Source organism: Sinocyclocheilus grahami, unplaced genomic scaffold, assembly GCF_001515645.1.
Source record: "Sinocyclocheilus grahami isolate Dianchi unplaced genomic scaffold, SAMN03320097.WGS_v1.1 scaffold85.1, whole genome shotgun sequence".
In the NCBI taxonomy this organism is placed as follows: Eukaryota; Metazoa; Chordata; class Actinopteri; order Cypriniformes; family Cyprinidae; genus Sinocyclocheilus; species Sinocyclocheilus grahami.
The window spans coordinates 1,382,874-1,395,373 of NW_015505264.1; the positions used below are offsets into that span (position 1 = coordinate 1,382,874).

The 12,500-nt window shown below is 36.5% G+C and overlaps 2 protein-coding genes across 10 annotated transcripts in view; one reads left to right on the top strand and one right to left on the bottom strand.

Annotated features, from left to right (window-relative positions):
• The window catches only part of LOC107586714 (high affinity cAMP-specific 3',5'-cyclic phosphodiesterase 7A-like), a 45,041-nt gene that overhangs the window by 725 nt on the left and 31,816 nt on the right, over window positions 1-12,500 (bottom strand). For 3 of the 9 annotated variants that reach the window (XM_016274187.1, XM_016274191.1, XM_016274190.1), the window contains exons 3-13: window positions 10,610-10,699; window positions 8,967-9,118; window positions 8,762-8,825; window positions 8,442-8,537; window positions 7,497-7,597; window positions 7,275-7,406; window positions 7,053-7,144; window positions 6,111-6,255; window positions 5,661-5,757; window positions 5,485-5,565; window positions 3,643-4,304 (exon numbers count right to left, since the gene is read on the bottom strand). In XM_016274187.1, coding sequence (XP_016129673.1) covers window positions 4,081-4,304; window positions 5,485-5,565; window positions 5,661-5,757; window positions 6,111-6,255; window positions 7,053-7,144; window positions 7,275-7,406; window positions 7,497-7,597; window positions 8,442-8,537; window positions 8,762-8,825; window positions 8,967-9,118; window positions 10,610-10,699 — 1,274 coding nt within the window. In that variant the 3' untranslated portion in view covers window positions 3,643-4,080. Of the gene's footprint in view, window positions 1-2,757; window positions 4,305-5,484; window positions 5,566-5,660; window positions 5,758-6,110; window positions 6,256-7,052; window positions 7,145-7,274; window positions 7,407-7,496; window positions 7,598-8,441; window positions 8,538-8,761; window positions 8,826-8,966; window positions 9,119-10,609; window positions 10,700-11,238; window positions 11,272-11,759; window positions 11,805-12,500 lie in introns of those variants that run through there. The other 6 variants (XM_016274182.1, XM_016274188.1, XM_016274186.1 and 3 more) reach the window with 6 other exon arrangements.
• Window positions 113-3,506, top strand: LOC107586716 (mitochondrial fission regulator 1-like). Its single transcript, XM_016274192.1, has 4 exons — window positions 113-184; window positions 727-976; window positions 1,061-1,229; window positions 1,316-3,506. The coding sequence occupies exons 1-4, from the start codon at window positions 181-183 to the stop codon at window positions 1,361-1,363; spliced, it is 471 nt and encodes a 156-aa protein (XP_016129678.1). The 5' UTR covers window positions 113-180; the 3' UTR covers window positions 1,364-3,506.

Sequence of the window (12,500 nt, forward strand, 5' to 3'; positions counted from 1 at the left end):
AAAAAAAAAAAAGTATTCTTACTCAGTGTTTTTGTTTTGTTTTCCAATAAGAAAATCTCAACTTCCTTGAATCAAGATACATTTACGTGAGATGCAAAATGAAGATATAAAATCTTGTTTTCTGAGAAATGTAACAAAATTAAGTGGGTTTATGCTCAAAACAAGAACAAGTGTCTATCAATGGGTAAGAAAAAAATAATGATTTTCCCTTAATACATTTTCTCTTTGAAAAAATACTTTTTCTGACCCTATAGGCAGATATTTGTTCTTTTTTTAATCATAAACTCTGATGAATTTCTTTGTGTCCCCTTCAATTTATTCCATAATTTTGTCTTTAGTTGGTTTTAAAAAGGTCTTAAATTTACCTTCACAAAACCTGCAGAAACGCTGTTAGATGATTTTCATATTTTTAGATTTTCTCAGCATATTTGTATTTATATTTAACCGCAAAAATGAATGAATCCCACACACTTTGGTACATGGAAACATATAAAAAAATATTTATTTACAATGTTTGTTGATTGATTAGTTTTATTTAACAACAACACTGGTTAGTTGTTCTTTATGCCCCAAATATATGCCACAGTAATGTTAACGTTAGGCATGTGCAACACGTTTGCTTGCAAAGTGTTGGCGTTCTTGCAAAAGACATAAAATAGCACTCTGCTAGTAAATACTTTGGTATTGGTCGTTTTTACCCATTTAAAGTTGCAATTTTTGCTTCAGCTCCAGCGCCAGGTGGTCCCCCCGTACCCCAAGCTCCACCAATGACTCCAGTTCCACCTCCGCCACCTCCTCCGTGTCCCGCCCCTGGCATGCAGAGAAGCTATTCTGCCATTGACCTCATCCGAGAGCGGCGTGGGAAAAAGGCAGAGCAGAAGACAATACTGGACTCTGCACCTAAAAAGCCAGAGCTTCCCAACATGCTAGACGTACTGAAAGACATGGGGAAAGTGAAGCTGCGTTCCGTTAAGAGGTAAATGTTATAATGCTTAATCTGATGACATTCAAACCTCATCCTAATCTCTTACCAGTAAGGTTCAATTATCCTTTCGTTCAGTCATCAAGAGGACACGAAACCAAAACCTGTTGAGCCCACAGATGCTGCAACATTAATCGCAGAGGCCCTGAAACGCAAGTTTGCTCACCGCTACAGAAGTGACAGTGAATGTGATGGCAACTTTAACTTGCCAGCCACTGAGAATAAGACCCACATAGAAACACCACTGGTAAGAGAAATTCTATTTCTTGAAAAACTGATCTCTCACGTATTTTGTTTTAGTGCCATAGTCATTTTGTGCCATTTCTTTTGCAGTTTGGCCAACATATGTTAAAGTCAACTGGAAAGAGGAAACTGTGCTAGGATGGAGCTACTCATCTGAGCAGGTTAATGTAGTTAACCTGATGACTTTTCATTTTCAATAACCGGCTAACTTTTCTTGTTAGCCCTCAAAATGCTGTTAGTGTTCTTTTAGGTGAGCATGCAAATGCCAAACACTATACAGTCAGTCTGGTTTCCCAATTGAATATCTATGTAATTTGCACTTTGAAAAGTTCATCTCCATCAGTACATCTCGTACCACAGCCAGTTCCATCATCAATGCCAGTTACCTGAGAAATTAATTCTTTTTGTTTGGTTTTATGTATGATTTTATAAGTGGATTTATTTGGATCTGTTGAATGTCAACAGTGCAAGTATTCGACCTTGTTAGATTCCTCTCATTTGAAGGGATAACGTTAAACAAAAACACCAAAGTGTACAGATTGTTCTTTATCAGTACTTTTATGTGTATTTTTAACACCTGTTTGCACAGAAGTTGTGTCTGCTTCAAAGGTACAATTAATAGTTGCTACTAAATTTAGTAACTACAGGTTTTTCTGTCATGTGACCGTTAGCAATTATGATCCACACTTTTGTGATCATCATAAATAGGGCTTAGATGGTGCTGTCAGTAGTATTTGCTCACTAATTTAATGAGAGCTCATTTAAAATCCAATCTAATTTATTATTTTGGAACATTTCCATGATATTGTTCTGGAAGTCATTTAGTTATTTAACCAGTTTAATAAATCACTTGAATGATGTAGTTTTGTTTGTCTATGACGTCAAGCTTGTTATCTCTAGTCCAGTCCCGATTTCAGTCTATTAGCAGAATTTTTGACAGTGTTTGTACCTTTAAAAGGTTTGCATTTTTGCACATATACCTAAAATGTCTGCTGTGCACCAACAGTCAGTGCATTTGCATTATATTACAGTACAGGATTTCTCATTGCAAAGATTTCTAACTGGATTTAATGGCCAGCACATAGGAGGTATACCTCAGAATTGAAGGGAATCTCCTAGCGGGGAGATATTTCTGGTTTTATGGATTTTGATAATTTATTTAAATAGGTTGATTTAATTTCACACTACAGAACCGTTTTGAATGGACTTTAATTTCTTGAATAAACCTGAAACTGTCGATCTGTGTCTTTTCATTTCTGTAATGAGGTTTCTACTTGTTACATTTGGACAAATAGAACAGCATGAGCTCATGCCATCCGGTAGAAACATTTTGTGAAGTTTTATTCATCAAAAATGCAACTGCAACAAGTATGTATCAAAAGGTTATACGGCAAAGCCTTTACAAAATGGCTTAACACATAGGTCGTCTCCCCAAAATGGCTGTTACAACAAACTGTAAACAGTTTTTTTTTCTTAAATCAACAGTCTTACAGCACTTACAACAAAAATACAAATCACCTAAAATAAAGCACCTCTTCTCTTTCCAAATATCAAGAGAAGCACAAAAAAACAAAAACAACTGCCCATTCTGTACAGAATCCAAAACAATACACAATAATGGAATGTTCAATGTTAAAAATCAAATCATTAAACCAATTCTCCTCCATATATTAAAAAAAGGTTTCTCCACGACAAAAAAGCAAAGGGTCAGACAGTGCACTAAATAGACAATGCGATGAGTTTAAAATGAAAACGAAAGCTGGTTTGGTCACTTAGCTTTGTGCATAGTTTTAAGGCATTGTGTAGCAGTCTTCCGAAGAGACGAGAGTGGCTTCGAGACATTCTGAGAAGGACTTGTCTTTCTTTACAAAATACAGAGGAGAGAGAAAGAGAGGTGTGGTGGCTACCTACAAAAGGCACCTTTACTTCCTTGTTTCTCCTAAATAAGCAGGTCTGTGAGACCCTGAGCAAAATCCATGGAGAGTCCGTTCAGCTACATGTCCCGTGACATTAATCCTCCTTCCATGGTCAAAAGGGTTCATCTCTGCCACCTGTCACGAAGCGACGTTCCTTCAACACATTGTCTGAAATACAGGGGAGAGAAAGATGCAATGGAGCACAAATGGCATTTGTATGGCATCTGATGCGTCTCGTCGACAGGGTTGCAGTCCAACAGATTTTGTTGATCATCAGCAGTAGGTTTCGAAAAATAAAATGTACAAGTGGTTCTTCACATCTGTGCTTAAAAGGCAATAATCACAGAACTAACATGATTCAGTTAGAAACGTGTAAACAGTCTTCAGAGGCAGCAAAAGGACTGGGCTCTTCACATTTGTATTTTTGTACACGAGGAAGATTGTTTTGCAGAACCACTGGCACACACACACGCTCGCACGCATTCGGTTTCACACACATTGTCTCTTGGTGTGGTTGTAAAAACCTCTCCTTTAAATACTCAAGGTGTTTCGAATGACTTTCAGAGCATTTCAATGTTTCAAAATGGCACTTTAAAGCCATAGGAGGGGGTTCCTTCCTACCCCACATTCCCTTACAGTCTTTAATCAAAGCATCGGAGTTGAATTAGTAACGCCCAATAGAAAAAAACCCCAAAACAAATAAGGTTAAATAAATATATCACAATAATTAAAAGAAACCAAAATTGCAGCAGTAGCCAAATGAGGTATCTATGTATTGCTCTATGTTGAAGGGTAAATGAGCGCTTAAAATTAAATAAATTAAATCGACAAACGAATGAAAAAGAAGAAAACAAATCATCAGTGGTTGGTTGGAGATGGGTGGCGTGACGTAAGATGTTTGGCTGAGGGCAGTAGAGGTGTTTTGCAAGCGCTGGGGTGTCATGACTCTTGGCTTCCCTGAGATAAGGCTCTGGAACTGGGCTCTTCTGTGGCTCGGCCCGGTTCGGATTCCCCCTCCTCGGAGCTCCCCGATGCCTCGGGCTCCAGGGCACTCCAGCTGGCCTTGTTCAGGCCCAAATGGCCGAGCATGGTCTGAGAGAGCCGCGTGTCTGAAAAGCGCGCCCACTCGGCAAACAGAGGCTCCACCACGTAAGTCATGAAACCTGGTGGCAGAGAAAGAGACATTACATCAGCCAGACCTTCTAATAATAATTCATTTTAATGATAATTATAATATCATTATTACATATTACATTATATTATATAAAAAAAACAAATACAAAAAGTATAGATATAAAAAGACACTATTTAAATATGATATTTATGTTGTAGTAATATTATATCACTGTATTATATATACTATTTATATATTTGATATTATACATTATATATTTTTATTAAAATTGAATAAAAAAGGCAAGACACTACATTTAATCAGTTATTAATCACAGTACAATTACAGTCCAGTATTACAAGTGACTGAAATTTTGTTTTAGCTAATTAAATATGCACTCATTTGCATGCATTTCCAGAACAGAAATCTGAAGACAGGTTCAAAGTTCATTTTGTTGACATATTAGAGTTAAAGGTTTTACAGAAGGGATTTTATTGAATTTAAGAGGTAAATCAAAAATAAAATGTACTTTAATTATAATTATTACATTATTATATTTTATACATGCACATATAAACAACAAAAAAGACAAACACTGTATATGTATATATATATATATATATATATATAGTAGGGATGCACGATATATCGGCCACCATATCGGTATCGGCCCATATCGGCTCATTTTTTCTGTTATCGGTATCGGCCTGATAAGAAAATTTGGCCGATATCTTAAAGCCGATATGCACTCATTGAATACCTTTTGTTGACACATTAAAGTTGAATATTTTTCCAGAAAAGGAATTTAATTTATTTACTGAATTTAATATTGAATTCCAAATTTTGGACCTCTTTTTTTTCCTCTATAAATAAAAAATACTGTCAACAGCCAGAAAATTCACCATGTTTTTAGGAATGAAATCAATCAATCAATCGATATATGAACAAACCCTTCTGTAAAAACCTTCAGAACATAAATAAGAATAAAACTGGCAAATATATCAAACACTTAAATCTGTATTTTGGATATTTTCTTTCTGCTAGTCTGAAAGAAGATAAGATTATTGAACCAAAATACCTCAAAATCTGAAGACTTACCAGTGTCTGAAAAAAACTGTAGTGTCTTGCCTTAAATCAATATACATACAATACGTAATATTATTTTTACTATTATTCTTTTCCTCCCATATTCAGGGTGAGCTCATAAATGAGAATGTTCTGGTTCTTACCGATTTGAACACTGGCTATGGTGTTGGCTTCACTATCACACAGTGGACTGATTTCAAGTTTATGCTTCTTTTCAATGTCACCTGAAAAAGACGACAACAGAGCACAAAGATTAGCTTCTGAACACAGTGAACGAAGAGCACACGGAGAGAGCATGGTCATCGTGAGAACCGGCTACCTTGGTGGAAGAACTCTTCTGTGACCTTCTCACTCCACTGTTTGCTGAGTTCCCACGGTCTACACGGGTTACAGATATCTGCACACTTCAGAGCCATCTGGAACACACGTCAATTTGGTTTTAAGAGCCCAAAAGTGTCTGTCTTTATTCAAAAATATGGTATGCAGCCCTTCCACTTAAAAACGGGACATCGCAAATTTCAAGTACATTAAAGTCAGCATTATAGTGACCAAAACAAAATAAAATTATATATTTTAATAAATTTCACTAATTTGTTATCTATAATTTTTAAATTATTTTCCCTCTTCTTTTTAAAGCAAACATCAAATGTATTATTTTATTTGTATTTTATTTTAAGTCAAAGCTGGCATATAATCTGTATATAAAACTTTATGTAAACTGCATAATGTTTGTTTTTAGTGAAATTAATACTGAATTGCACATTCCCACCTGCAGAACGAAATGTCGATGAGAAGCGTGTCCTAAACACAAGTCGTTCTCATCCAGATGTGTCCTGAATCGGGACAGGTACTCATTCTGTCGGCTGATATCTGTGGCCAGAATAAGCGACCCCAGCTGCCTCTCTATACTCAGACTGTTAGAGACACCAATTAAAGTCAGTCTATCATAACAGAGGTCATTTACATAGAGAAGTCTTAAAGAGACAGCAGGAAAAAAAGTACCTTTATAAAAAAAAAACCTGAAGTGACATGTGGCGACCCATACTAGGAATTAGTGCTCTGCATTTATCCCATCCAAAGTGCACACACACAGCAGTGAACACACACCCGGAGCAGTGGGCAGCCATTTTTTGCTGCGGCGCCCGGGGGGCAGTTGGGGGTTTGTTGCCTTGCTCAAGGGCACCTCAGTCGTGGTATTGAAGGTGGGAGAGAGTGCTGTACATTCACTCCCCCCACCTACAATCCCTGCCGGTACGAGACTCGAACCTGCAACCTTTGGCTTACGAGTCCGACTCTCTAACCATTAGGCCACAACTTCCCCCTTTATTTTACTTTTTATAAATTGATTAGAACATTTATCATTCTTGTAAGTGTAATAAATTCATGCAAATAAGTATTTCAATTTTGCAAAATGGAGTCGAAAAACAATAATTGTTATAGATAAGAATTAATAATTGTAATAAAACGATTATAAAATGTATAATTCTTATAAATTATGTATAAATAAGTATTTCCATTTGGCAAAAAAGTCCATCCTAAAAGTGAGTCAATAAAGAATATAATAATAACAATAATAAAGTAAAAAAAATGATAATTAAATAAGAAATTAAAATAAACAAATAATAATTTTAAAAAATTACTTGCTTGTAGAATAATAAGCCGTAACATATTAACAAAGAACTTTAGGCTAAAAAGAAGTGAAGAGACTGACCTGTCTTCCACAGGAAGATGGGAAAAGAGTTCGGTCTCTCTGAGCAGTCCCACTGCAGACCTCCAGTGATGGTTCTCCAGAACTGAGGTATTCTACAGAGCGACACACATACACCAGTGCCGATTGACTTTGACGTGTTTACGAATACAGTAATTTACTCAGAACATAAAGAGGATTGTGGAGCTAATGATGTGCTTAAATCCCATTGGATTGCACTCTAACCCGGTACAAAGCTGCAAGGTAATGGTTGGTTTTGATGAGGAAAGGCTGGTTGACTCCAGGGTGGTCCAGATCGTGTGTGGCCGCAGCCAGCAACCCTAAGAGGATGTCGAATGATGTGAGGGACTGGGCGAGCTGTCGATACACACACACAAAGAGACGACTGTAAGTCTACACGTAATCATTAAAAGTCAATTACGGTACATTTAATAAAGGGACAATCACCTTGGGTTCTCTCAGGTAACAGTGCATGGCCTGGGTGACATCAGCAGCATGGACTGCATTATGGTAAGGGTTCTGATTGTGGTAGTCTTCTTGAACCAGAACTGAAACCAAGTGTACAACATTTAAAGTAATTCAGCAAGATTAGTACAGTCAGTATATTAGGGCTGCAGATAATCATTTAAATATATGATGACAATCAACACCTAATTTCATTCTCAGTTAGTTGGATCAGTGCACTGTGGCATGCAGAACCGCCATCTGTCATGTTTACAGAATTGAAAAATACACTTTAGAATTAGAATAAATATATTTGAATAATAATAAAAATAAATCAGATGAGTTGATCAGATGTTGCAACTCATAGTTAATAGTTTCAGGAGGGCATCGAGTCATTTTAATGCTTGCTGTTTAAGGTAGTTCAGATGGCTTTCCAAGCAACTTTTACAATTTATTAATATGTTCATGGTGAAATTTATACTTCTTGTAAATGTTACAAATTCTTGTAAATAAGAATGTTAAATTTTTGCATAAAAGCTAAATACATCCTAAAAGCAAGCCAACAGATAATAATAATAATAATAATATTTAGTATATTATAATAATGTCAGTAAATCTGGACTAATAAATAAAAAAAATACTAACATATTTTGAATATGTTCTTTTGTTGTTAAATATTTGAGGTTTGAAATGAATTAAATTTCACTGAAACGTTACATGACATTTGTTTTTGTAAAACAGTAACTATAAATTAATTATAATAGTGTGAATGTGAAATAATGTTCAAATTAAGTTCATATACATTCATACATTTATATTTCATACATTTTGCATTTTTGCATTGTTTTAATCAAATGTATTTAATCAAATTAAACTATGCTTTTAAAATACTATTAATAAAAGAAAAATTCATTGTTAGTTTCAGCAATAAACATGAAAAACACTTACCTAGAAATCGACGCAGTTTAACCATGTCTAACTGGAAGAGCTCGATGAGGCCATACTGGTTCAGCAAATTAAATGTCAAGAAGACAAGACTGTTTCCTTCAAAACAACAAAGAATATAAGAGGAAGGATGAATTTGGCTAGGCAAAGCTTCATCCTCAATTTTGCACAGCCATGATGCAACCAGCAGGTGGCAGAGTTGACCACAACTGAATGAGAAGTGTACATATACAATGTGGCTTAATAAAGTGAAGGTAAAGTACAACAAATCTCACACATTCACACGCAGAAATAAGAAGGTTCGTCAGAATTATAATATTTACCATTTGTAAGTCTGTCAAAGAGGAATATATCAAAATTCCAGCTTCCAACCTTTTCAAGCATACACTGTGAGAAAATGACAGTGAGAACAGATGAAAAATCAATAACTGCATATGTTATGTATGTATTCATACCGCAAATGTTGAATAGTCAATACAAACTAAAGTCACCAAGGTTTTACCACAATGTGTGTTTGTGGTGCCATACCTTGGCCTGACCGCAGTAGTCCTCGTCCAGGATGTGGAGGGGGTTGAGGTGTGGCGCTCCTCGCAGCAGACGGGACGAAAGCAGGTGTCGCTGGAAACTAAAGAGCCTCCGGATCCTCCGAGCTGGAATCGACCCTGCTGACTCAGCACGGGCTGAGCACAAACACACACATGAGAAAGAGGACATGGAAATTCCATGATGCAAAATGCCATTTAAAATTAACATCCTCAACAATTAAGCTGAAATTGCTTTCAAATTTGAAGCTTTTCGTGTCTTTGGCTTTCGTTCTCGTCCAAATCCACCCCCAGCCCCACTGACTGGAGCCACTGCTGTTTAAAACTTCGGTTGCTATCGTTGCAATTGTGGTGCTCAGGCAGCCTACGAGGTCATGCCTGACTGAAGCACAAAAGACAAAACCAGTCCGGAGAGAGTCTTTAAAACAGAGTTTCATTTCACCACAACAAAAGAGCAATAAATCTTTTCATGTGCTAAATGTACGTTCTCCTGAATTCAGCTCGCCCACATTGGTAGATCAACACAGACAGAGAGACTATGAAAATTGGGGAAAACGTCTTTAATATAATTAGGTTAGAATATATTAACGGGATAACAAACATAAGGGTGAATGAGAAGCGCCACTTAAAAAACAACAACTTTATGATGATTTTTTTTTAAATAATAAAAATTTAAATAGACATTACATTCAAACTGACAAATAAAAAAAAACATTTAATTCATGTTTAATATGTAGTTAAATAAATTAAACATGAATTAAAGAATTTCATATTTATTTCTAAATTACTACATTTATAATTGAACTCTTATTACTTATTTAAGTGACACTCCCAGTCCTCCAGAAGCAAAAATCCCATTTAAATTCTCGGACGAAATTAATTTTTAGTACATGTAAAAAAAATTTAAAAAATAAACCTTTTAAAACATAACTACCTACAATGTTTTTATTCATCTTAAAGTTCTCGCAAACTAGTTTAGTTGACGGTAGCCACTGTAATGAAAAAAATACTACTACTATGGAAGTCAATGGCTACCGTCAAATGTTTGGCTACCAACATTCTTCAAAATATCTTATACTGTGTTCAAGAGAAGAAAGAAACTTAAACAGGTTTGAAACATTTTGGTTGGTGATATTTTTGTGGTACTGAGTAAATTATGACAATTGTAATTTTTGGATCATTAACCCCTTTATATTTTGTGGGTAAAATCCATTTAATTTCAATAGGAATCAGCGGGATTGGGAGTTTTGAGTAACTGCAGAAAATGTCCTTGTGCAGATTTCACTCGTGTTTAAGTGAATTTGCCACTTTGACAGGTTTGAAAGTGACTTTTGTCTAAATTTCGCTACTGTGACCACACATTTACAGCATAAAAGACAGTAGTGATGTTTTCAAAAAAGAAAATACATTAAAATGAGCCAAACTGATTAATTCCCTAGCTCATCCCGAAATTGTCTAATTTTTGATTTTCAAAAGTTGAATCAAATACTCTAAGAATTCATATCAGAGTTGGTCGATTTGGTTCAAAGCTTTAAACATATTCAATACCCATGATAAAATACCTCCGGAACAAAGCTTCCCTGTTGCACAGAGCTAGGAATGTGTGCGAGTGCTAATTTGGGTACTTACAGTGCAAAGTGCGGAAATCGACGCCCAGGTACGGGTGCGAGCCTCTTCGTTCAGGTTCAAAGCCTACCTGACTTCTCACTCTCACATCTCCTAGAAGGCATCAACACACAAGTCCTCAAGAGATTTGTTAGCAAACACAACATACAGCAGGTTACAGGCCTGGATACAGGGGGACAAAGAGACAGACATACACACACTGCCGATGGATGGGGGGAAAGGGGAGGACAGGGAACAGACCATGCATCGCCATGCCAGAGGGACTTATGCATTAGTATTCAGATGGCTAGGAGCAAAGGAGGACGCATGGAAGAAAGACAAGCATGAGCTTCAGCCCAGGACAGAATGGAGAGGAAATCAGAGGGACTTCAACGAGGCTGGCCAAAGCGCTAAAGTCACATCTGCTAAAAAGTCATTCAATAGGCCTTTTCATCAAACTCTGGCTGTGTGTGCGCGTGTATTTGCATGGAGAGGGAGAAGGAGGGGGACGCAGAAACTTTTACTGAGTAATGGCAGCCTCCAACATGTCAGTCATTACTGATTGTAGTTCATGTGCAGTAAAAAAGTAGTCCACGTTGAAATAAGTCAATAAACAAATAATAAAACAGCCTCCCACCAGTATATTTACTTACTTGAAAACAGCTGTTTGAATATTACACAAGCTCCTATCAAAATACCAAAACTGTGAATTACAATTACATAAAAAACACGATTCAAATGAATCAAAAAAGACAGACATGAGTTTCAAATGAAACAACAACAACAAAATCATAGAGTCAGAACGACCGTACAAGAGTGTAGCACAAAGTCACACATGCAACAAGCGAATCAGACAAAAAAATAAATAACTAAAAACAGACGGAAGCTATTCGGACATGCAGAAGAAAAGCCGCGGAGGTCGAAGAAGCAAGACCACATTATGGAAACCAAAAGTGCGCTCTCGTCTTCTGTTTTTGTGCCAAACCTCTCGTACGCATCTCCTGACCCACAAATAGTATTAGAAGACATTTTAACGTGAGAAATGCCACTGCTTAGACCGTGTCCCTTGACGCAGGTCTTTAGGGAGGAATGGTGTGGAAAAGTTATTAAAGGGAAAGGCCGTGAAAGCGAGTGAGCAGGTTTGTCTCTCCTGGTGAGATGTGTTGGTTCATACCTGGTGTAAACACGAATGAGGGTTTGATTGTTTTGTTTGTCACAGCTTAAAAACAAAACAAAAAAAGAAATTATGATCAAATATTAGGTCAGGCTTAGCTTTACTAGGTTTTTGGCTACATGCTTGAGGAGGTGATGTTACTGAACATGTAGAGACTCCAGGTTGTTATGATGTTCTAGCGTTTTGCTAATTCATGGTACAGTGACAGAAAGCAAAGCAGTGTGATTCGGAAGTGATGAATTGGTGTAAATGTCAGTCAAACGGATTTAATGTGGAACCACCACATTCTTAGTACACTGTTGTGTAAAATCTCTGACAGCACAGATCACGGGCCTCATGTATAAAATTTACATAGGTTTCATGCACAGATACTGAAATTCTGCACAATATGATATACTGATAACTATTTTCACATGGCTGAAGCACGGCTGATATCATAAATCTATACAACATTGTTAAAAACAAGAAAAAATGCACATTGCTTGCACATGGCATCTCTTTGACATGCCCTCTTAAAGACAAAGTGCTCTCAAAGGGTTACATTTTTGCCATAAACTATATAAACTGTAAACTATAGTGCAATAGTGCCTGCCAACATTTTTAGCAGCACTGGTTCTGAAAGTATTTTTCCCATTCATTTTCCCCATAAGGATTTATTTAAAAGTCTTTGTTAAATCCTCATAAGTCATGAACCAAGCCAACCAGCTGAAACATTAAAAACTTTTATTTCTAGCAAAAAAC

Excerpts from the sequence above, each read along its gene's own strand:
- LOC107586716 (XM_016274192.1), top strand. Across the intron at positions 977-1,060 it reads AAGCTGCGTTCCGTTAAGAG|TCATCAAGAGGACACGAAAC; the intron begins GTAAATGTTATA and ends CCTTTCGTTCAG. Across the intron at positions 1,230-1,315 it reads CCCACATAGAAACACCACTG|TTTGGCCAACATATGTTAAA; the intron begins GTAAGAGAAATT and ends TTTCTTTTGCAG.